At 42.6% G+C, this 26269-nt stretch overlaps 1 protein-coding gene across 1 annotated transcript in view; it reads right to left on the bottom strand.

The window, feature by feature from the left end:
- Positions 1 to 5310: 5310 nt before the first annotated feature.
- The window catches only part of WDFY4 (WDFY family member 4), a 141872-nt gene continuing 120913 nt past the window's right edge, over positions 5311 to 26269 (bottom strand). Inside the window, exons 53-61 of the mRNA XM_076338685.1 lie at positions 21189 to 21401; positions 20500 to 20647; positions 19472 to 19629; positions 17622 to 17780; positions 12961 to 13140; positions 9875 to 10057; positions 9159 to 9246; positions 6849 to 6960; positions 5311 to 5761 (exon numbers count right to left, since the gene is read on the bottom strand). Of these exons, the coding sequence (XP_076194800.1) occupies positions 5695 to 5761; positions 6849 to 6960; positions 9159 to 9246; positions 9875 to 10057; positions 12961 to 13140; positions 17622 to 17780; positions 19472 to 19629; positions 20500 to 20647; positions 21189 to 21401 (1308 nt within the window). The 3' untranslated portion in view covers positions 5311 to 5694. The remainder of the gene's footprint in view (positions 5762 to 6848; positions 6961 to 9158; positions 9247 to 9874; positions 10058 to 12960; positions 13141 to 17621; positions 17781 to 19471; positions 19630 to 20499; positions 20648 to 21188; positions 21402 to 26269) is intronic.

Raw genomic sequence — 26269 nt, 5'->3', positions numbered from 1 at the left:
ACCTGCTTGAGTAGATTTCTAGTGGGCCTCCTCCCACTTATCACAGTCCCAGCACTGCCACAGGGAAGGGCCTGTAAATATACAGCCCAAATACGGAGTATATATTCAGCTCATAATCGGGCTCTGAAGAGCCAAGAGCTGCCCAGAGCTTCAAACAGACACCCACCGTGAACACCACAGGCTGCTACACCCAACAAGGTGCAACTGAGTCCTTACACAACCAAAGTCAACAAATGCCAGGTTACAGGCAGAAGCCAGCCTGCCAGGCAGACGAAGGCTTTGGAGCAAATCAGGATTTCACCTTCCCAACCAAATTACCTCATAGTCTGGCAGCAACTCTGGTTATTTCAATAACACTACTGGAATGCCTTGTTTACAACATGCATGGTCCCACTGTCACAATAAAGTTATGCCTTTTGCTTGCTTACCAGATCTCATGCTCTGCAACTGTGACAGTCAAAGATGGGAACTTAAATGACTACACCTTGACTGCATTTTATTTTGGTTAGTCCAGCAGTGTCAGTAAAATAAGGGGGTATAAAGACATAGAATCATAGAATCGCTAAGGTTGGAAAAGACCTCTAAGATCATTGAGTCCAACCGTCAACCCAACACCACCGTGCCCACTAAACCATGTCCCTAAGTGCCTCATCTACACGTCTTTTAAATACTTCCAGGAATGGTGACTCAACCACTTCCCTGGGCAGCCTGTTCCAACATTTAACCACTCTTTCAGTAAAGAAATTTTTCCTCATGTCCAAATAGACATAGACATTGGCAGAGGAGATTTAACTTGTTACCACCTTTCCAGTGGAGACTGCCACAGCCAGGACACTGTGGGGAATGGACGGAGCACAGGAGTGGCCAAAGAGCACTCTCACTGTACTTTCCATTGGTTTAATCCCTGTGCCCCCCCCACGGGAGCTGAGCATCCCACCAAAACTGGAGTGGCTATGGGAGCATGACTCTTCGTTGTCCCTCCCGGCCAGGGAACAGATGTATGAGGGAGAAGCAAAGTCCTTAGAGCCTCCTGCCCAAACTAAGATGACAATTTCTGACCTGAAACAGGGATAGTTTCCATGCTGCTGTTGCAGTCACCCACACAGAGACAGTTTCTCCCCCATCAGTAAGAGCTCACAATGTTCTTTCCACCACAGAGACTCACTTGACATCCTCAGCTCCAGCCACCACACTCACCTTTGCTCCCTCAGTGACTGCCCTACCCCACCAACCCTCCACATGCATAGGGGTTGCAACACTTGAGTATGAAACACATCAAGTGATCACTGAACACAGGCGCATCTGTCCCCATCACAACGCCTACATTTGCTCAGTACTCATTGCAGCAAATATTACTCATGGTCACTAAGATCCCAATGTACTGCTGAAGGCTGCCTGGTTCTGGATACCAGGTTTCCATAAGACATTTAACTCCAGTGCAGGGAACAAGGGGGTTCCCTTTTAAAAACTTCATGTGGCAAATTTCCAGGAGCCTCCTGACACTTGGGAAGAGCTCCGATGACAACTTGTCTGTAAGGCAAAAAGCACAGGGAAGGTTGGCATTCCTCCACCAGCCCTGTTCTCTCTCATACCCCCCCATCAGCCTGGCTGAGTCAATGACAGTAATTGCTATGCACACGTCTAAAGAGTGGCACCAGTAATGCAACAACTAGTCTGATCTCTAAGTGATGTGTGGGACCATAAGCAAACAAATCACTCCATCTACCTGGCTCAGAGGTGCTTAGTACCAAGCAGGAGGAGACGAGAGCTGGGATCAGGTCCAGAGCTTTTCTGGGCTTATTTTTCAACTTCCTTGGGGTGTCTCTCCTGAGAGATGAGAGACAAGCATGACAGGCTGCATTTTCATGCAGAAGGGAGCATATTCCTGCAAATTATTTTAGCTCATATGGCTCTCGGGTAGCTTCCCTTGTGACAGCCATAGGCGGTCCTGAATGAGATGATGATCTTACCAATACCCTCTTGTAACAAGCTTTGACATCCCTGTATGAAAAGGACTTGGGAACAGTAGCACATGGTAACAATCACAGGGACACTTTCCTGGGGGAGTTACAGATTGGTTTGCATGGATTTCTCAAAAAAGGCTTGAGCAAATTCTTTTTTATGAGGATGCAAAGGCCCTGCAGTGCACAGGCAGCTCTGCAAATATTGCTTCACTAGCGTTTATTAGCCAACAGAAACCTACAGAAATCAGACAGTATTTAATGCTCACTGTAACATTTATAAGACTTCTATTGCTGAAAAAGGAAGCAAGATGGTCTGTGCAATAACCAAATAAGTGTGATTAAGGCATTTTAGGGTTTATGGTCCTCTATTAGATTAAACTGATTTTTAAAGTCACATAAAGGTTGTGCTGTTTCACATTTCTCTTCTTGGTTTCCCTACAAGGCAGAGTTAAGACTGTGCCTTATTTCTGCATTTCTTATCCTAATGGGATTGGATTTCTTTTAAGGGTAATTCTCACCCTGAGCTACTTACCCCTTGTAAAAGTTGGTTCTGAGATAATTACAACACTCTGGTGATGTTCGCACTGTGCCACTTACAGTAACAATGGAGTTACGCTGAAAGTATTTGCTGTGGAATTGCTCTACTTGCTTAATTTTTCAAGCATATTCTAGATCTGCTACCCCTACATCCCATGAGGCCATTAGAGAACCAGTATCACATCAAGATACGCACCAAGTAGGTACCACTACTGCCCCTGAGCTAGCACCAAGCCTTGTCTATGTGTCAGTGAAAGCTACCTCCACATCTAGCGCTGACAGAATTTCATGGACATTCATCATTTACCAAATACACAGGAGACCAACACAAATATAAAAGTAGGTGCTTGTAAGAGGGTTGGTTTCAGTTAATTGTTCAACCATATATTACAAGTCTCCAGCAAAAACTTAATGTCACAGAGACTTGCCTGCAGAAAAATGACCAGGTAGCATTCTACCACTGTTGAACACCTGGCTGTATCAGACCTAGGAAATCTGACGACTGCAACATGCTTACATTTGTGCCTTAACTCTGCAAGCAAGGAGTGGTGCTTTTGGTACTCACAGTATGCATTTCTTTCCATGACTTATGACTCCGGGGAAAAATCCTCTAGAGCTAGAGAAGAAACCAAAACCTTCTCAACCAAACACTGTTGTATAGCAACTCACTCCTAATCAGAATTTTCACCAGGAGGAAACTGCAACCCATTTCTATCCATTTGCCTTTTATGTTCTCCCAAATTACAACTCCTTGAACATTAGAACAAGCTTGACTCAGGAAGGCATTCATTCTTAACCTGCTGGCTTCCGTTCACACATGCACACTCTGGATTTGTTCTCTGTGATCCAAAACAACAGCTGATGCACCTCGTCCTTCTCTTGAAGATGTAAGAGAACTGATGTTGAGCACAAGGAGATGAGCCTGTCAAATGCATGCATGGCTAGCCAACAGCTGGCCTCTTCTTATACCAAACAAAGTCAGGCTGATGTCTAGAGCACTGGAACCATTAGTGCTGCTGTCCAGGCTGCAAAGTAGGTGCCAGTGCCAGCTCTAGGAAAGGGAGTATCTGCTATAGGCAAAGACAGGCTGCATGAAAAGGTTAAAGGAGGAGACACAATTAGCAAGCTATCAAGAGGCCTACTAGCCAAATGAAAACACAGGTAGTGAGCTTCTTTCATTGCTCTTAATCACCTTTATCATGGTTCAGCAAAGCTGTATTCACAGTTGACAGGACTCCAAGTCTTGCTGTCCGTGTATCCAAATCACAGCTTATTTTTAAGGAATGTGCAGAGAGGGAAGAGAAAAGAAGTAGTATACTTAATTTTGTTGAATTCTATGACAATTGACCTTTCCCCAGTCCTCAGGAAAAGGAAAGATGGGCGTGGTCCACCTTTGCTCCACAGGGTTACTTTGATTGCAAAAACATTGGTGTGTTTTGGCCTGTTTTCAGCATATGTTTCACTGAGCACAGAAAGGATAGTATCTGAGTCATCAAGTCACATACTCGGAGGTTAGAAAGGATAACCAGCCAGGTCATCTGTGCAGACATAATGCAGCCTTCATTGTATGTCTGCATCATGAGTTAGCCTCTAATTACTACATTTTCCACAGGCAATTACCTCACTCACTGTGGAGGTTAGACCGAGCTGCAGGGTGGGTTGCGGGGGTACATGTCTCAGCACTCTGTAAGGAAAGAAGCTGTTTGCCATAGGAATTCTTGCTCATTCAGCAACATAATTCAAAGGAAGAGTCATGAACAAGAGTGCCTTACAGGAAGAAGAAAGTTGATGGTGTAGTTAGAGGAAGACTGGTAAAAACCTGTCTTCTACTCCAGATTCTTCCTAATGACACTGGCAAGTCTCTAGCACCAAGGTTTTAGCATATAGCAGTTCCTCAGGTTCCTCAATCTGGCTGTCCAGTGCAGCACACACAGGGCTTCACTCGTGCAGTGCTAACCAGTCCCAGTGCAGTGGAAATCAGAGAAGTCTCCTGGCTCTGTCTGTTCAGGGGTGTGTTTGGTAGTATGAACACAAGGGCCTTCATGGCCACAATGTCCTTCGTCTTCATCCTGGCTCTTGCCCTGACCCAGTCTGTGGTGTTCAGGAAGCTGCTCTGCCTAAGTGGCTACGCAGCCCTTCCGTGTGCAAGATACACAATTTCTTTACCAGGTCAAGGAGAGGCAGGGGAGAGGGGGAGTTAAGTTATCAGTTTAGCTCCTTCAAATTCTCATAAAATGTTAAGGAGCTTGATTTTTCACACTTTCTCCATCTCCACTAGGGACACAAATGGCACTTAAATTTATTACACTATGGCCTCAGCTTTCTTGTACCACAAATACCCACTTCTACCATGCAGAGTGATTGCGAAGGTAAATCCTGAAGTATGTCTCATATACTGATACTCCAGAGAACATCGGGACAAGGCTAGGAAAGAAGGCAGTGAAGGAGGAGAATGAAAGAATATATTGACCAGCTGTGTCAAATCTTCATCCTCACCCGTTCCATGCATTTTACCTGCCTTGCTCACTATGAAAAAAACGAGTCAGAAATTAGGAAACTAAAGATTGCACCATAACACGTGTTCACGGTGGGGCTGGATAAAGGCACCACTGTCATTCTGGGAATTCCTACCTTCACTTTGCAAACAAAATAGCTTTTCAGAAGGCATGCATGCATTTTCATGCAGATTCAGGGAAGGAGGAAGAGTAGGAATGGGGATATTAACATACTATGGTAATAAGAAGAAAGATACTACAACAAACTCACTTAACATCTGTTTGAAGCCTCAGCATTTTCTGCTCTCATGGTATTAAAATTAGAATATGCTAATTTTATTAAGCTACATTGCTCTTTGGCATAATCAAGGCAGTTTTATTTGCTAGCTATTATTTGTGAAATACAATGTATTATGCCAAATTCAGTATCTAAAATAACATTTAAAATACAAAAGTTTTCCCAGGACAAATACTGCAAAATCTCATTGTCTATGTGCACGTCTGTCAGTGTCTCTCTCATAATTTTGGAGTCCATTCTTTAATTTCAATCCGAGTTGACTGCAGGGTCAGTTCAACAACAACTTTGAGATTCAGTCCCCCACCATAGGCTTCCAGTTTCTCTGACTCTTTCATGCTTTGAAGGGTAATTTTCTCTCCATCCAAAAGGCGAAAAAACAAGAGTTCTTGGCTATTTCTTCCTACCCATCCACAGACCAGCAGCAGACTCTTCCCCAGTCATCACCGACTAGGAGCTTGGAGGAATTTCTTGAGAAAGAAAGAAGAAGAGAAAAACGTTTAAGAACAAGACGCAAATAGGATTAAGACTTTCTCCTGTATGTCTAGCAATTGGGAGGATGCAGCATTCAAGGGAGCAGGTTATCTTTAATGTTAAATTTGATGAACAATGATATAGAGTAGACAAAGATTCATACTTCAAAGACTGAATTTAGAATCAGATCCAAACTTTTCTGGAGTTCAGTGGGTTAGTTGTGGACAATCTAGCCAGATCAGGAGCTCTTACCCTTCACTGATCCTGAGAATCCACAAAACATTAATTAAATCTGCTGGCTAGATTCAGAATTCAGACTTGTTAGCACATAACGTCATGGGCTCAGCCACTGAAATCTCTGCTGCATGCAGTGCCATCAACACTAATGAAAGTAACCCTCCCCGCCAAACTTTCCCACTTTCAATGCATATAAGCATCACGCTCAAAGTGCTCTAAATCTGAGCATGCAAAATATAGGAATCATTTTAGCAACTATCAAAATGTCAACACTTTTGGAAAGACAGCAACTGTTTTACAATACATTGTAACTTCCTGGGGTAGGGGATAACAACAAATATTACAGCCAGATGAAGCTGCAGGAGGGAGACTGAGTAAACTAAAGTACTGCTGGCTGTGCAAACTAAGTCGAGTTTAACAACAAAGTTGTCTTTTGCCCCAAAACTTCCTGTTTACATTTTAAGGAGATAGCATCTCCAGCAACTCCTAGGATAGCAGTTTTTCTGTGGTGCAGAGACAGTGTAGCAGCTACTGATCTCTACAACTATTCCCACCGAAAGCTGCTATTTCTCCTGGGTTGTCTCCTATCTGACCACTGACTATCCCCACATCCTTCACTTAACGGAGTCAGCCAGGCCGGCTCCCAGAGTGACTGCAGTTGGCTAAGACAGGGCGGTTCGACGGAGATTTTAGGAACAACAACAACGAGACAAAACCCCAGCAGCAATACAAAGTTCAGAATAAAATAACAGAACCTGCCGGCGCAGGGCGGAGCGGGGGAGAGCCCGAGGCTGGCGCGGTGCCCTCTGCCGGGCACCGGCCGCAATGCGAAGGGGAGGACAGTACCTGGATACCGCCAGCGCTGTCACTGCTGGGCTGGTCTTACTTGGTTTTCCAGTCAAGGCAAGGCTGGGATTCAGTTCCCGACAGAGAACAAGATGTTTTCCACACTTGTTACCTGTCGCGTGGTTTAAAAATAAATATTTAGAAAGTGTCTGGGGGCAGCATGGATGGGATTGTTATTATTTACGGTCAGCAAGTTGTTAAGTTGGGAACAAATATATTTAATCTCAGCCTATGCTGTTGCAAAATAGGCCCATCCCAATTTAATTTGTGGCTATGATAGTTACATGTGCTGACGTGCGGCTGTATCAATTGTGTGCTAAATTGGATTTGTGTATTATTGCTTTCTAAATTGCATGCCTAGTTCAGCAAAATTGTTCATCAGTTTTCACTGGCTCTATGCTTAATAAGATGCCCCACAATACCTTGCTGCCAGGATATAATACAGCCCATAATTGCCTAGTAAAAAGAAATTACATAAAGCCCTGGTATTATCAACTTATCTAAATCTGCTCATAACAGAACCAATAATTAAATGCTGAGAACATTTCACATACACACATACCTAACAACATAACTCAATCATAGTTACTTTGGTCTTTTTAATGACTGTGTTTTGTATTAATTTTATTTTCTTTAATGCCTACAATGAGATGTGGGAATATTTGGCCATTTAAAATAATTCTGAAGTCATCTGAACAGTTTAAGGGAGCTTGTCACAGCTTTGATTACACCTCTCAACTCTTTATTAACAAACGCCGCTGCTTTATGCATCTGAGAACATGCGTCCTTATACTTATGTGTGAACAGGCGTGTGTGTCTACACATCACCAGATGCCTGGTCAATGTTTGTCTTCTTTTATGATCCTCTGAAAAAGGCACAAACAGGAGTATTCTGCTGTGCTCCCATGGGCAGCTTTTAAGTCCTAGCTCGGGGAACTGTTTAAGATGTAAATTTTTAAAATAGCTAAAAATCTCAGTTTGCTCAAAGACATTCCTATGCAATTGTACCTGACTAAATAGGACATGGAAATAAATGCCACAGGAAGTTGCGGGCAAAAATTTAGGAAATTCTTAAAACAAATTGGAGGTTTGTACATGTAAAAAGAATCTACAAAATGACCACATAATACTACTAGGATTTTAGAAGGAATGTTAAGTCTTTTGCTTTGATTTACAGCAATCTGATCAGAGACCACAATGAAACCAAATATGTAGCTATCACAGCCAGAGTATTTCACATCTGGCATCTCTGGTGTTCTTTCACCTTCCCTAGAAGCATCTGGCTCTAGCTACTCTCAGAGATGCGACAAAAGGTCAGATGGGCATCTGGTTTGGCATCTCCAATATGCCTCTGTATGTATAAATATTGTCACATAGCAATCTAAGTAATGTAGATGCCAAGTTACATGAACAGCACTTCTGAAGGTCTCAGTGGTAATGCCCAATTACTGTGTATCTTTTTATGCAGATGTTACACCTATAGCTCTATTTATGCAAATTGTGTGCCTAAAATTGAAGTAATAGAGAACGTCTGTAATGAGAATCACAGCAAATAAGTGGTGTAAATTATACATACTAACACCACAATTCCTTTCTCTCATAAAATGTGCTGCGAAGAGAAGCAAGCTGTGCTATTTAGGATGTGCCTTTAAAGCTCCCTGGCAGGTTTCAGCTCCTGTATTTGTTAGAACAGAGAAGTGAGTTTGAGTTGTTTTTAATCCCAGTCAGCACCGTAGCCCCATCGTCTTATTAAGCTCAGCTCTGCGAAAACTCCAGGGTATCAGCTTCAGCTTGGCACAGCCTTGAATAAACAGTTCCATGCACTAGGGCCTGCTACTGGCCTCCCACCAGTTTGAAGGGCCTCTGACCTCATTTAAGGTGGCAAAGGCAACAAACTTCCTTGTTCCATCCCAGGGCAGGATCGGGCACTGCCCACTCTGACATTGTGCCACAATACTTTAGTACAGGCCATCAGCAGAGGTGCCAAGGGAATGGGCTTTCTGGAGACAGGAAAGTTGATTAGTTTCATAGGTTTATGCAGAAAGGTAGTCTATCAAGCTTGACAGAACCCATCACAGAGCCTATGAAGAAGCTTTCGGCTTCATCCAGGCAGGATGCGCTCTTGAGACTGGTGGCTCAGGGCAGTGGCTACCCACTACTGCTGCTGCTGGTTACGGTAACACTGCACCAGTTACCTGCACCATCTCCTCTTCACACCACTGTGCTCACACACCCTCTTCTTCCTCACAACCAAACAAGGTCTGCAGCGCACAGTCACACAGCTGTTCACAGCCCACCCTGTGGTCATACCCGTGTTGCCTGGCTCTTCCATCGCACCTCTCCGCGGTCTCAGTCCATCAGCTTGGCCTGGGGTATTGGTGTATTCAGTCTTCCACAGCTGTGCCAGCAAGGAGATAAAAATGGAAAAAGCATGGATTATAACAATGCAACAAGAGAGAGATGTGGCTGTCTGCTTCCCAGCAAGGGGTGAAAATTGGACTTCTAACATCAGAATAGGATTTCACAGTTGTCTCTCCCTCCGCCACAGTGCTGCAGGGCATCATACTGGAGAAATGTATGCTGGGAGCTGGTGGGGTTGCTGGGCTGACACGCTAACGAGGATCCCAGTAAGCCAGGAAGCTCTCCCACCAGACTGGAGGCGGAACCAGCAGTGAATTCCTGCTCCTGAGAAAGTATGACTTAATAAACTGAGCTATGAACCAACTCTCAGAAACCAGACTCAAACATATTTCCGATGGGCAACACAATTTTTGCTTTCAAAACCACACCAGAATGAAAAGCACATTTTCAAAACTCTTCCTGAATGGCAAAGACTCCTCTATTCAGGAGGATAAAAGTTGATAGGAAGCAAATATTCTACTCTGATTTTCAGCTTCTGCCCTGTGCTGCCCTGTTAAGAAAGTGGCATGGGCTTTTAGTAGTTCTGTCCCTCCATTTAGGATGCAAAATTTTGTCTCTGGTCTACAGTGAATCAGGATTCCCTTTCCTCTCCCCCATCTACCTACCCTCACCACTCCATCTGTGCTTCCTGTGATGATGATGCTGCGTGTGTCCCAGTCCATCACTTCAGCAAAGCAGCAGCAAACAATACGGCTTTCGGGGCTACAGGTGGTGTTAATGCTTGCAAGAAGCTGGCCATTGACTGTCCACAGATATAGGTAAGATCCAGCACAAGAGATAATAGCACCCTGTAACAAAGCAAGAGGCAACGTTTCAAGATTCTACACTCATCCTCCTCACAGCTCTTAAGTGCTGATTATGAATTACAGAGTTGCTCTGACTTAAATTCTGGACCTTTGTTTTGCTACTGGGCAGATGATTTAAACCAGAGATAGTAAAAGATGACATTTTTTTCTCATGAAAAATTCTGACATTTTTACATTGTAGAAACCCAAGACAACTGTCTCAGGTTTAGCAAGATAATGCAGAAACAAAGGGTTTTTTTGCAGTTTTTAAATTAAAACATTTCTCTAAATGTTCCCTTTCTATTTTCCAGAAAATCCAGGCTTTTAGTAGAAAAGCAGACTGGCAGACTGACCTAGCTACTGTCAGGGACAGGGACTGTGCACAGGCAATGCCTAGCACAGGTTCTGGGCCAGGACTAGTGCTCTTTTAAGTTTTACAAATAAGCGTTCTCTTAAACAAGGACACGGTGTTCACCTGCTTAGCTGCGAAGCCTTTGGTGATTTCACAATCCTCCTCTGCCCCTCACAGGGAGCTTAACGTCATCGCATTTTTAGACTGTGTTTTGCATTTGACCAATGACCAGCTCAGCATTCAGTGAGCTGCACTTCTGATGCAGAGAACATCCTTTGCAACTGAATCTCTCCTCTCCTCTCCCTTCCGTGCAGGTGCATAGTCTTTACCACAGACTGCACGTAAGGAGCAGATACACAGGTAACCCCTTAGGGGCAAGAAACACACAGAACCAAGAGCCAATGCTGCAAGTTTAAATGATCTTATCAAAAGTGCATTTTGGTCAAGTTACTAATTGAAATTCCACCTAACCTTTCCACCCTTGATGCCTACTAAGAACCAGCTAAATAGAACACCATCAGCAAAGTCATCTGATTCTGGCAAAGGCCAGCGTGCCCTTAAATTAGCAGCATGCATCTGGTTTAAATCAGCTAACCCCATATTTCACCCCTGCCTGATTTGGGACCAGGGCTCTTCACACTGCAGGGCACAATTCTGAAGATAAAACAAGGATAGCACATTTGAAACAGAGTTGCCAATAATTAAAGAGATTAAATATCAGCTACCTTATCTGCATGAGAGTACATTATGTCCAGGCATTTGGTAGTGATCTACAGTGTTTTTCAAGTCTAGACCAGGGATTTAAAACTAACTGAAATCATGAGTTACAGCAAGCTTTTACGATCCTCCTTAGCTTATAAACTTTTTGGGACAGTCTTTTTATTTTGTGTCTACGTGATACAAACATCATGAGGTTTGGATCTATAAATGGAGCTTCTAGATGCTCAAGCAAATATGAAAACCAACAATCACATAACAGAGAGCTGCACAGGGTTCTTATTTCACAGAAAAGTATGTGGTTCAGAAATTTGTTCCCTCCAAAACTTTGCTTCAAAACATTCTGAATTTTCCAGGAAAAAACCTTGTTACCAAACATGTACTTTTGTGTCAATCAAAATACTTAATTTAGCACAATGGAAACATTTTGTTTGTATCTTCATGTTATAATATATAAATATATATAGAAAATTTAAACAAAAACACATTTCAGAATTAAACATCCTGTTCTGCTAACGTCAAAAATAATTTTTTCATCCACAACATATGGACCCCCTTCATCTTTTTTTCCCTTGAAGTTTCAGTCATACTTTCCTAAGGTTTTTCCTCTTTTAAATGAGCCTTTCTGCAGACTGTTGTCCAATCAGTTTAACCATTTGCACTCCAACAAGCTGGAGAACTGCTCTTGGATCAACCACCAGACTGTTCCTGGCACAGACCATCTCGTTTTTGAAGCTCCAGAAGATGAGCTACCAACTAAAAAGGCTACTGTCAATGGTGGGCTGGTACATAGAAAGGAGAGGACTCCATTCTCTTGGGGTGTCAAGCCCATGGTCTGTGCCAGCCCACCCACTCATTTCTGAATGCATGGCACTGCTTCAGCTGACTTCATAAGGGACCACCAGGGTATTCTGAACTGGCCTGCTGAAGCCACTGGCCATTTGACACTAACCAGGACCCCTGGGGCTGGGAGCTGAGCTGGCACTGAACAGACTACTTAATTCCCACCCTCAATTACTAACCATCAGACTGAATAGTTAATAAAGCTCTGATATGAGATGGCTATTTTTGCACAGAGAATGTCTGCCTGGTTTCTTACTGCAATGAACTCAATTTTGCCTCTCTTGGTACAAGCTCTGGTACTGGACCCAACCTTGAACTGTCTGAGCAGCTGGAATCCTGCTCTAGTATATTAACAGAGATAGAAAATACAAATGTGCAAGCAACATTTTTGGGAGGTAGAAGGTTGGAAAAAAATCTTATCCGGAGTGCTTCTAGTAAAATCCAATACAGAATATTTTCCTATCAACATGCATGCAATTCTGGCCAGGCACAGACCACAACAGACTTACACTCACTGCTATCAAGAGCCCCCCCTGCACCTGAGAGCAGAAGGGAAAGTAAAGCCAACATTGTAACCGCAAAGGTGTAAGGAAGTTGTCAGCTGAGGCGGCAGACTGAGGTCTAACATGTCTCAGCTGACATGGCTCTGCTGCATGAATGTCAGGAGAAATTAATGAAATAATGGAAGCAATAAGGTTATGAGTGAGCCAAATCCAGGAGCTTCTACGGTAATACTTCATGCTCTGTAAACTAAAAGTTGTTTAATCCTGCTATCTACCCATCCAAAGATGCTTCTACTTAGCTACTCAGTCTAAGATGTTGCTTTTAGTGCTCGCCTCTCGTCATTAAGAACACTATTAGCAATCTCTGTAGAAAGAAAAAAAATCAATGTATCAGACTCTCAGGATGTTTTTATGTTGGGAAGAGCACCCATTAAATTATCATGAAATGTTCATGGATACATCAGAAGAAAGATGATAAATGAAGATCTTACTGTTGAATTGTTGATGGCAACAGAACAGAGGCTTGCCTTGTGGGCAGGAAGCTGGTTTATGTACGTCAGCTGGTTCAGGTCCCAAATGATGCAGGTTCTGTCATCGGATCCACTCACGAAGATGCTGTAGGTCACGGATGCAGCAAGGCAGGTCACTGCCTGAGTGTGCCCATACAAAGCCTGCGGGGGAAAAAGCAGCCAATAAACCACAGCAGCGGGTGCCTGCTTTACTAGGGAACCACAGTCCTACTGTCATTTGCTTAGTAAGAACAAGCAACCTAGTCATTCTTTGGACAACTGAAAAAGGTATGAGGGAGAAATCCCAAAGGATCTTATAGAAGCATCCTTGATCTCAACTCATGGTTGAGGAAAGATGAGTCTCCAAGAGATTAAATGATTTGCCCCAAGCTGCACGCTAACTCAGAGTCCTTGGCATACATTTCAGACTCTACGACAGTGCTCTGTGCTCAGCAGCAAAACATCATTTTTCACTTCAGTCCATGCAGTTTTAAATAAAATTTATGCTTGGAAATTACTATTTCTCAGTATTTAAAAAAACATTTTGTAACAAAACTTATCAGGTTGTATTTCAGTGACCTTCCCCAGTCTTTTCTTTCTGTTTTTCTGAACAAGTACTAATATTTTTCCAATTCTAGTTAAGAAGAAAAACAGCATTTGGGGATAATTTTTGCTTTAAAACCATATATGAATTCCTTTCTCTTTAATCATTATCCAACTTTTTTTTTTTTTTAATAGGTTCTAGAGAGTGCCCAGTTTAAGTTAGCCTTAAACAGTTTCATAAAAAAGACTACACTTTAGGCAATTTAATAGCACAAATAGAAATCATGGATAGAAGTATACTGATGACAATTGTTTAATGCAGCATTCTCGAGTGACAGCAGCATACATTTCTGCTGTATAACTACCAATGAAAGTAAAGCCTGTAGGGCAACAGAGAAAAGTCCTTCGCAGCTTTCCTAAAGGCCTTTCAGGGCTCAATTTTTAGCTGCCTTACTGGGAAAAATCAGACCCACCAGTTTTAATGTTGGTTTTAACAGTAAGTGCATATTCCCTGCTGGCTTTCTCTACATGACATAATTAGCACATCTTCAGGGTCTGTCTCAGTTCAGCATGGAGCAGGAGAGCCACATGTCCCGGATGATTTTTGCAAACGTATCTCGTACTCTTTTCCAGCGTGTGACTGCGAGACTGAACTCTTGCTGGCTAACATGTGCTGCCACTTGCCAAGGTTACTAGGACAACAGTATTCAAACATTAATCCACTGGTGAAGAAGCTGAGCTGCAGCAGGCTATGTACTACTGAAGGTGACCTGCAACTGGAAGGGATGAATTTCAGCTTGTGATTTATTCCACTCACAAGAACTGTCAACTAAAAATACTGGCACAAAATGGTGTCTCCAACAGTGGTTTTCAGAGGTCAGAAACACTCTCAACTGAGCACAGAAAAGGAGGCTCAGCAATAGCTTTGGACTGGCTGAAGTCTCTTTACAAAGGACTGGGCATAACCCAGTGCTTATGCTCGAGAACTGCACAAGATCTCTGCAAAAAGGGCTGCGAAAAGGCAGGTTCAAGGGCTCCAAATTTCCTCTCCTTCCTCCAAAGCATGAAAGAAAACATACCCACTGTGACAGCATCCAAACTGCCAAGCCAAGCTAAGCTCCTGCACAAGTTTTAATAAAACCCTTTTTTTCTTTTTTTAACCTAGAAAGATCCTACCTGGCAATGAAGTGCTTTAAATACAAGCTGAATGTGGAAGAGAGGGCTAGACCTGAGCCCAGTTATAATCTCAGCTTCAATCCACCAGTGTCTCAATGCATATTCATGCAAAAACAGTCGCATGCTTTTAGCTCTCTGCCATCTTCTCATAATTGCTCTATAAAGACTGGTAGGTTTTCCCTTAATGGGAAATATCCTGCAGCATATCTGCAGAAGGAACTGTGAGGCCTATCTCCAGAGTAAATACACAAATATGAAAAGACAAAAAAGACGACCAGTTTCACTGCAGGAATGCTTAGTCTATGAAAACTTAAACCAAGTTTGACCATCCAACTTAACTGGCTGACATGGACACAGAGACTTCACAGCTACACTCAACACCTCCCTGGGAGGTCTGTGTGGCAGACAGCACAGCTTGCCCAGATGCTTCTCCCAGTCTAGTGTTTCATTTGGCCCAGTTGTGCTGGTTTTGGCTGGGATAGAGTTAATTTTCTTCACAGCAGCTAGTATGGGGCTGTGTTTTGGATTTGTGCTGGAAACAGTGTTGATAACACAGGGGTGTTTCAGTTACTGCTGAGCAGTGCTGACACAGAGTCAAGGCCTTTTCTGCCTCTCACCCCACCCCACCAGCGAGCAGGCTGGGGGTGCACAAGAAGTTGGGAGGGGGCACAGCCGGGACAGCTGACCCGAACTGACCCAAGGGATATCCCACACCATATGACGTCATGCTCAGCATACAAAGCTGGGGGAAGAAGAAGGAAGGGGGGGACGTTCGGAGTGATGGCGTTTGTCTTCCCAAGTAACCGTTACGCGTGATGGAGCCCTGCTTTCCTGGAGATGGCTGAACACCTGCCTGCCCATGGGAAGGAGTGAATAAATTCCTTGTTTCGCTTTGCTTGCATGCACGGCTTTTGCTTTACTTATTAAACTGTCTTTATCTCAACCCACGAGTTGTCTCACTTTTACCCTTCCGATTCTCTCCCCCATCCCACCGGGGGGGAGTGAGCGAGCGGCTGTGTGGGGCTTAGTTGCTGGCTGGGGTTAAACCACGACACCCAGAAATTCTGGGGGCTGGATCGCATGGATAGCTCTGCTCATGAACACTGAGGGAACTGGTAAATTGCATGGATCAATACTGGGGCTATTATGCTCAATCTTTAGTGTTCCACAAAATTGTGGAAGCAGCCCCTGCTAGAGAGGGAAAAGTGACTTTTTCTGCTGAAATATAGTTTCTGTACTTTACTACATTCCAAACCAGAATGTGTCAGTCCCATGAGACAGCTGGTAAGTGAATAGCATCCACTTTATAGCACATCAGCTTTACTTAAGCAAAGCTCACTCTCTCAGGAAAGATGATACAATTTTTTTGTTCAGCAGAAAAAGCAGCCACCATGAAGCAGTGAATTACATGAAAGCAGCAAGTAATTCACTGGAAGACATTTAGAACCATAGTTCAAATTTACATCTATGCCAGACAGTCATAAAAAAAAGCCTCTGCTAGCAAAGAGAAGGAAAAAATACAGAATTTGTCATTGCATGATCTCATGCCACTTTGTGGACTTTGGGTAATACCAGATTAATCACAGTGGAACATATCAGCAAAGCTGATTTTAGATTGTTAAAGAGAAAGGCATTATATTGGAGATAAAAGACAGCCTCTTCAAACAGTTGCCTGAAACTTAAACTGACCCCTGACTGGTATCATTTTGATGTTGATGAAGATTACCGCTTATGCTTTTCTCTACTGCTATTTCTTCCATTTCTATGTCCATGTACTGGTTTGGAATAATAACCAGCTGGATTAAAAGGTCATCACTGAAGATCTTGTCTCATATTTCTGACTTCTTCTCAAGCAGGAAACATCATAAACCTCAGAAGAGAGACTGCTCTAAACACAGTTCCCCCCCTAATTTCAACACACAAGTATTTCAGATAAATGAAGATCTAAATAATTCTCTGGCATCCCAACAGACATTGAAGTTTTCACATTGTTTAACGACAAATAAAATATGTTTTGGCTCAGGGTATGGAAAGCACTGAAATATCGTCTGAATATCCCTCCAGAGCAAATGAACAGAAGCAGCTTCTAACACTTGAAGACCTTGCTGATCAGTGAACCCTTTATTAGTTTCCCTAAAAGTAGCAGAGTGTTTTCTGTCTCTTGATTTCTTAGGGAAAAAGGGTCCCATGCTGCCTTTCAGATATGATAGAGGCCTACTCTAGCTTTACTTGTAAAGCTGAGAACTCACCATCGCTGAACCACACAAATCTTGCATGAGAATTCACTTTTGTAAATGAAATAGCATTTATACAGCTGTTTGATGACGATAGATGAGCTCCAAATCAACAACCACTAAAGGACTTTGGACAATGAGGACACAAACTATATCATTCTTATTGGATGCATCTCTACCTCATGGAGTGACAGATAAACCTTTTATGTTCTGAATTCAAGTTGAGAGAAAAGAATCAAGAACTTTGCCCAGCTGAGCCTTCATCTCCATCAGCTAAGTTCGCAGGGTGTTTTGGAGATCCTGTCCATTGCTGTAGCAGCTCAAAAAGAACTATGAACACCTCCAGGTGATACTGGTTTTTGAAAATAATCCAAGGGTTGGCTGCACTTCAAGTGAGGAGAGCATATATCTTATCTTCACTGTTTCTTTGATCATGATAAACTTTGGAAATGCTACCAAAGGGGAAAAAAAAAACCAAACAAGCAGAGTTCATAACTATAAGCTGTGGGTATAAGGCATATTATCAGCTCCTGACCTGATAACAGGCTGTCACATGATACTGCTGATTATTGGGTTTTTTCTGCCTTCTTGATTCACCCAAAGGTGTTTCCTTTGCCAGTCATCTGAGAGAAAGAAACTAATCTTTTGGTTTTCATTAAGTTTCTATAGCAAAAGAGCCACAGTACTGACCTGTCTCAAGTTTAGACATTTCACTTTGTCCTTGACCAAGGAAAGTTCCCAGACACACACAACCGAGCTTGTTCCAGATGTGATTATGGTAGTTGCTGAAGGACACACAGCGCAGAGGCACTTTCCCCAGTCTGCCATGCACTCGAATGTAGTCACGTTCTGTACAAGAAAGCAGCTTTAAGTCAAATGCGCATCTGGTGGTACCATGCATTTATTAATCAAATGGCAGACTCAATTTTCAGAATTGAGCCTCCATTTCTTCAAATCCAGGAAAGAAAAGCTCATCTTAACCAGTCTCTATGCCACAGCACAGCTGCATAATATGTACATGCACAGGCTGTGGCTGCATGAAGCTGTGCCATCCTCCAGGGACCAAACAGGAAGGCTGGACAAGGGTCAGTGTCTTATGTCTTAGGAGACCTGAGTCCCAATCCCTCTTGTGCCACAGACTTCCTACATAACTTCAGGCAAGCTCATTCTGCCACCATATAGTGACACAATGCAAACATTCAATGTAGATTAAAAAGAAAGCTCAGGCTGTGACGGCCACTGCTAACAGAGTTAGTGCCAGGCTCTGCAACCCTCCTCTTACTTGGATTGAAAAGCCAAAAGCCAAAGCACTAAATTCCATTCTGTGCCAACGGCCCTGTTAGCAGCACCCAAACCTGCCTAAACCAAGGTCAGGTCTATTACACATTGCTACAATTACAGCACAAACATCTTTCTGCTCACATTCTGCATTAGCTCTCTCCCACACAATGGGGACAATGCTATGGTGCTAGCGATTCTGGTGGAGCTGGATGGCACATCTACAAAAACCATACCACAGACAAAACAAACCTTTACCCACTTACAATGAGGACAAAAATTTCTTTTAAGCTCATGTCCAGAGGCACTGTTGACCCAGAGAGAACTCAAGTTGGACTCCCAGCTACTTCTCCTAGTGACTGTGTATCACACTCGCTATGCTCAGTGTCACTAGGCTCAGTGACACCCTGACTTTTGAAGAGACAAAACAAATAATTTATACCTACAGCAGCACTATGAATTGCTAAGCACTGATTTTAATTGAAATCAATGGAGAAAACTCTCAATAATTTTATACAGGGAGCAGAAAGTAAAATACATCTCATGGCTTTTTCACTTCCATTGACTGTGAGTATGTCTGTAAAAACATAATGATGTGGCTTGCACAAATACCCAAGTCATTGCTGAATGATGTATTCTGCTATTCTGGTACCCAAGCTAACTCAGATGTCTTTGTGTCTCATAACATTGCCCCAAACACATAAAAAAATCAGTGTGTTTGTGGTAGGGTAAGACACTGGATCTGTCAAGTGCCCTAACAAGCAGTGTGATGACACAGACCATTGATTTTTAACAGCAAAGAAGTAAGGGTATTAACTTTCTAGAATAGAAGACATTATTATTTTGAATGAATGCACTGGGCTAAGCTTGGGAGCCAGAGGGGAATTGACAGATGGTCCTATCTTAACTCCAGCAGAAAGTTCTGCACAATGAAATTTCCATTCAGTGGCCAGGAGACCTTGTATTGTCCTTACAACCTATGAAATGGGGTTTCTTCTTCATTTTGATGGACAACACAGTCACTGGAAGGAAAACTTGAGATAATTTAGAGGGGAAATGCCACATTTTTCAGCAGTGTAGAATGACTTTGTACTCTGTTGGGATATCCAACTTGAGATTCCTCAAGAAGCTTGACTGTGAGAAAGTACTGTACAGCATCCTCTGAAATCAGCTCCCCAACAGCCTCTGAAATGGGTGCCCAAACCAGCCAAAACCCACACATGTAATTTATTTCTGGAGTGCTTAGACTTTCTCTTATTTACCTTCTCAGACCCATAGCTGCCAAAGCAGCAGGTGAAGTCTTCAAATCCCCAGCAGAATGTTTTGCTCCAAAGAGGAGGAATCAAAACTTTATTTTTTTCGACAGCCAGAATGCCTTTCTCAGTATGAACAATGTGCCCAATAGCTCCTTTGGGATAGTCTGACAAGACAGAGAACATATTTAATTCTGTTTGTTTTAGAGCACTTATGTTAACTTTCCTCCTTGCACAGCTTGTGTGGTGGGGCTGGCAAGTCCCACAACTAGGCTCAGTGCCGTGGCCAGGCCCACAGACAGAATTCCACTCTACAACTGAGATCCCAGACAGAACAGTGGAAACGCTCCTCTCCAATGAACCACATAAATCCATGCAGAGGGAGTGACATGCTCCAAACGAGGGGGTTTAACAGCAGTGTCATTAAGCTCCTTTTCATTGGCAGACTGCCTGATGCCATGCACTACAGAGGATGCCGGGCATGTCACCAACTGCCTCTGTAGTACAGCTACGGGAACCCACTGTCCCCACCAAGATGTGTGATGTAAAGACCACCACCGTGGGATGAAAAAGTAGACACACTGAAATTTTCCAGGCTTCTTCATGATAAGAAAAGTAACAGACTAAGAAAAAGGTGAAGAAAAAGAAAAGATTTGAAGATCAAGAAGTGGAGAAAGACAGTATTTACTTTGCTGTTGAATATAAAAAGAGAGAATGAGAATGGAAAACAGTGAGCTTTATGTTTCAATTTAACATATTCAGAATGTAGAAGAGAGAAAACGTTTAGGTGTCTTATAGAAAATATCTGTTCTGAACTCTACAACAGAAGTTTCAAGATTTCTCCTGAGTATTTGAGTGTTTTCAATGCCCACTCACAATACACACATACACAAACAACAACTGGCAGAAGGGATCTTGATTGTACCAACTCATACAAAGCTGTGTGACTATTTTTGTGCTCTTGAAAATCCAGATTCACCCCATCCAAGAATTCTGCACTTATTAGCTCAGAAAATGGAGCACAGCCCCTGCGGCACCTTTTATTGTAACTGGCGAGAGCTTCAGATTTTGCAGGCTGCTCAAAAAGGGAGGAAGAATTCCACTTGAGTGAAGGGAGAGCACAGTCTCTCTTCCTGATGAACTTTTCCCTTGGGCATTCCTGGATGGATGTGGTTTTGTGAAGAGCTAGAACAAATGAATGGCATTGAAAAATTAATCTCTATTTGCCAGATCATGCAGGAGAGACATCTGTTTAAATCCTTAATCATAGACTCCAGGACTGTCGTACATGAACCTCTTCATTAAAATAAAATCTTACCCTGATTACATTTTCGTCAGACTACATCCCTTCCTCACAGAGATAGGAAGCTAATCTTATGATTCAGAAGAGAGAAAAGTATAGGTGAGACTTTGAGCTGCTTTTATTTGACTGTACCCATTCCCAGACTAGTGGTTACTCATGTGACTGTACTGAAGGAGCAGAACACAGATTTGATGCCGCAGCTCTATGGCATACATCAGGAACAGAATGATTAGAAAGTGGAATCACACACATGTATGTGGGTGCATACTGATGTAGTACACAATATGGAGAAGTCTATAGCCCATCTTTCAGCAGATTTAAATCAGAAAATGTCTCTGATTTAAATTTCTATTCTTGCTTTCCAGTTGAAATACTACAAGATCAAAATAAATTATGCTCTCTACTCTCATGATAAAACGGTACCTGCTTTGGTATCTGTCCAAAGTTGCTGATGAAACCCAGGATGGTGCTCTTAATCAGAGGATCTTTAATGTTGTTGAGGTCCATCTTGTCTCCGTAGAAGTAAGGGTGATAGGTGTTAACTGCCTCCACCGCAGCTGAGCCATGTTGCTTGTGGCCAAAAATCAGATCTATCCAGCGATGGAGGTGTGCACTGACATAGTCACTTTCCAGTGCCTAAACCAAAAGAAGAATATTTAATTCAGTAGAGTGTGTCCATTACAAATGCATTACCACTTTCCAATCCCTGCTGGAGGCTTAAATTCTCTGCAAATGAATCTTCACACCTTCAGTTCCTCCAGTACCATCATTCTCAGCACATCCTCACAAAACGTGACCAAAGAGATGAAGGGCGGATCCCCACAGGAAAAGGAAGGACGGAGTGCAGCATGCTTGACTTAGCAGACACCAGGAGCAGTATCCTCAGAGACAACACAGGCAGGTTCCACTAAGCAAAGTGCAAGCACTCCACAGATCTTGGCACATCCTCCAGCTTCCAGCATACATTAAAGCCTGTGCTATCACGTCTTCACCAATACTGTTACTGACACAAGATGGTTTAAATGAGCAAAACATTTGTTAGCATTTGGTACCACCACTTTGCTCTATAGATAAACCACAGGTGAATTAAGGTACTAGTCTATTTGTAGAAATATGCCTTAGTTATGAATCACACTGAGTAGCAAAGACTTTATTTGAGAAGATACATATAAACATAAATTGGAATGGGAGATGACTAGCAGAGGGTCTTTCAGTTGGGTCTGAAGGATACAGCAGGAGAGGCTGCATACCATGAACCAGCAAAGAGAATGTAGAGCTTGTACTGAAATAGCAAGGGGTGTTGCAAGCCAGACAGGGAAGGGGTTTTGCAATAGCAGAGTTGGGGTGCAGCAGGGCAGCTGTATGACAGAAGCTTCAAGACTGCTTGGGTTTGATCAAGAAACAGTTTGCTACCCTCTCAGGGCTTAAGTAGAGAGAGTTGCAGCACCAGATTTCCTCATCCTGGAAAAACTCGGGGTCTGAACTCTTTTCCCCAAAATAAGAAATGGTTAACTTTGATTAGATTTGCCACCCATAGTGACAGGTGTGTGGACTAATGGAAGCAGAAGAAACAATTACTACTGGAGAAGACTGGGAGAGATGTCACAAGGCAGTACATCCACCCCAATGTGGGCTCCCTAGAAAGCTCAGTGCAATCATAGCGGAAAGCTTGTGCTTGGAAGACCCAGACAGCAAGTTCATAAGCAGTGGACACAAGTTTGAGCTGAACCTTTGCCCACCTCCAGGTTAGCCGGCCTTACCCATGAGGCTTCACTAAATGCTACTGCCCCTGCCATCACCTGCCTCACCAAATTTTTGTGCATTCCCAAACAGCCTTGCCCAATGATTCAAGCAGCAGTGTTAAGCATTATTAAAAATGCTTTCCTATCTCCAAATCATTTGACTGTGCAATACTCCCTGATGCTCAGTTAAAGGTCTCCCAAGCAGACCATCCCACCCAAAGCACAGCAGAAATAAACAAGCTAATGGGATCCAGAACAATGGCTCATTTCACAGAGCAGACAGTTAGCCCAGTGCAGCTGGTTTAAATGACCCTGCCCATAGCTATAATGATCACAGGGCAGCTCAGAGAACAAGCATGGCATACAATCTGTCCCCTGCAAACAACAGGAAAACACTTATGAACAGACTCAGAACTCATCCGCATTAATAAAAACAGTTAGTCCATGTATTACAAACTGTAAATTTTGCCTGGCATCACTGCCAGAGCAAAACAAAGCAACCAAGAGAGCTGCAACTGTGCAGCCTCTCAGTATTTCACTGAGCACTATGACAAGCCCAGCCAGGGAGGAAGAGCTTGCACTCTCAGGAGGAAGTAAATAAATTTAAGTAGACTAGATTCCTAACTTATTAAACATGAAACAGGGAGCTACTCACAGTTTTATATCAAGAACAATTCTTTGCTCTCTTATTCTTTAAAGCAATAGCCAAACCTCAGAACAGTGTTGACCTGGATCTGTTTAATGCACCAAACTCACTGTGAAGCCTCCTAAAAATGACCATGATACCAGTAACAAGTACATCCAGTCTTGTGGATGATTTCAGAGGAGACAGAAACCCTCATGTTTCAGAATTCAAGATCTCTAACTCTTCACTTCTGGGTTAGACGAACTTTCCCAGGCAGGCTAATCAACTTTCTTTCCACAGCAAAATTTCTTGCACCCTCCTGTGTAACATCTAGTATTAGCTATGGTTGGAGAGAGAATATTGGACTGACTGAACGTGAGGTCTGATCAGGTCTGGCAAATCATTAAGAACGCAAATTTATAAACATGATCTTTCATTTGCTAAACAGCTCCTATTTGAGATTTGAATTAATTTGTAAAAGTTGTGTGGCTTTATCAGCTGTGCCAATGTTATCAAATAGTGCAGCTCAGTGGAAGCAGGTCTGTAGAACAGAACAGATGGTAGAGAGGGCCCAGTATCCACATTACGTGCGCCGTGGGGGCTTTACTTCAAAGTAGATCTAGTCTGCTCCCACAGGCTGAATGCCACCAGCATCTGGAGTGCACAACTGGAGTGCAGCTTTTGGTTTCATTTCATCCAAAACAAATCTAGTTCACACAATCTGAGATCACTCTACAATAAGAACAAAACCATGCTATGCTGGGATGATTGATAGATTCATTTCCAAACTGCACCCTCACTCCAAAGTACAAGGTGAAAGCAGATGTTCCCCATTGTATCTAAGTGTCTTTCGAGTGCCCACAATTACACAAGCAGTAAGGAGCACAGCTCAGTACTTTACACTCCAAAAAAGCCACAATATAAGAGACAGCATTTCTCCCTATGTTTTTCTTTAAAAAACATCAGTGTAAAATTGCAGCAGCTTTCAGGCATCCATGGATTTCTGTCTGCAGCACCGGATTTCTGTCTGCAGCACCTCTGTTAGGGAAGAACAGTGTTGTCTTTCCCATGTTTGGGAAACTGTAGAACAGAGACTAAGCACCTTGGAAGGTCACAGAGAGAGCATGAGACAGAGCAGAGAAAGGAACCAGAGCACCCCAAAACCTACATGCCTTCATTGGAGTCCCTGGGGAACACCAGGGAACTGTTGCATGTTTGACTTCAGTGGCCAAAACCTATTTGCAGTGGGTAGCACTGAGTCGCTTCCCTGCAAGGGAAGGGATTGGGCACTCCCTAGGCTCAACTCTTCGTTTTAGCAAGGACTGTACTTTGAGCAGCAGTAGTGCACACAACACTTACACAAGGTTCTCCTTCCTCATAGTAGATGTATCATCATGTGGTTATGGGCACTGACAGAAACTCAGGTCTTTCTTCCTCTTCCACTACTTTTCAGTGTAACCAGAGCTCTGAGCCTCTAAATCACTCTCTAGGCACCTTCAGAGATGCCTGACTCTGCAATACCTATTATTGTGTATGTACAGGAGCTTAAGGAGTCTGAACATGGCTCTTAATCTCTCTGCATCCCAATTCTTTGGCAAAACCATGCTCTCCTTATCCCCTCAAGCGAATAGGTTGCAAACAGGCATGGGACAGAGTCTGAGGCATGGAAGCCAGGTTCTGGGGGAAATTCAGACACTGAATAGTGTTTTCTTTCCAAATCAGAACAAAAAGCCCAACTCTCAAATTTTCCCATGTATTAAAATCCTCCCCACCCAATTCTAAATTTGGAAAAATTACATCCTTGTACTTTACTAATAATGAAGCTATATACCATACAATATTATTTATAACAGCTACATCATAAAATAAAATATTTTCAGTTCAGCCTGTAATCTAATATAAACATTGCAATGAAAAGATAATTTTGAAATGTTTTGGTAACAAAGACAGAAAGTTGAAATGATTTATTGAGACATTTTCTTGTTACTACTGACACAGTTGCATTTCAACCTGACTAGTTTTCTGGTGAAAAACTCTTCCATATATTTTTTTTCCCCAGACAGGCCTACTCACTGTGTGCTTGTCAGCCCAGTAATACTGGGCTGTGATCTAAGTTACACATGTAACTGCTACAGAAACACAAGGTAAAACAAAGAACAAGAAGATTAATGTAGCTTCTGTAAAGGGACTGATTAGTTACTGAATATGCTGTAAATTCAATGTACTGGCTTAGGTTACTAAACTGTGTGGCAGCACACCACTGAGTCAAGCTACTAGGCGTGGAGACACTTGAGACCTGCTAATAATAGTAAGCAGCTATTTTCCACACCACATAACTTGGAATATCATTAATATACAAGCTTTTATGTATTGAGGAAGGATTCTGGGGCAAAAAGTGGTAGGTGACTACTTTCAATCACATTTTCAAAATGATTGAAAACAACATTTTTAATAAGTATATACAAAAGCTATCAATTTCAAAATAGGTAAAGTAGCAAGATAGATATTTAACTTCTTTTAAGTGATTTTTTAGCATTAATGTTCCAACACAGATTTAAAGTGAAATGTTCAAGTCATGAATTCACAATAGAGACTAAAGGGAGCCTCTTAATCAATTAAACAAAAAAATGAAATATCTCACTATATGCACAACAGTCCTAAAAACGAAACAAAAGCAGGACTACTGCACAAAAAAGCAGTCAAGCACAGGCTCAAATCATATCCACGTTCACTCACAGGAGTAACCTGAGCATGTGTGAATGAATCCAGAGTTGAACAGGCTCACTCTCATACTCAGACTTATTCACAAGCCAAAGTGAAGCATCAGGAACCTATAGAGACAGCATGGGATGCAGGTGCTACAAAGCACTGACTTGTCTTTGGAACATAACGTTTTAACAACAATTAATTCTTTGCAAGATATGCAGATGATGCACACTCCCAGGAGCCTGTTCTCTTAAAATTGGTTTAATAGCAGAACATTTTCTTGGATGGATTCACAGCCCATAGACCAGCTTACAAAGGATTTTTTTTTTTTTTTTTAAACATGGATAAAAATGGCATTGCTAAACATGGGACTAAGGCTAGATTACTGACAGCACCCAGGTGTCTGCAGGGAGAAGGAGATGTAAGAGGCC

The sequence above is a fragment of the Aptenodytes patagonicus genome, chromosome 5 (genome assembly GCF_965638725.1).
Source record: "Aptenodytes patagonicus chromosome 5, bAptPat1.pri.cur, whole genome shotgun sequence".
NCBI classification, from domain to species: Eukaryota; Metazoa; Chordata; class Aves; order Sphenisciformes; family Spheniscidae; genus Aptenodytes; species Aptenodytes patagonicus.
This window is presented reverse-complemented; position numbering and strand designations above follow the sequence as displayed.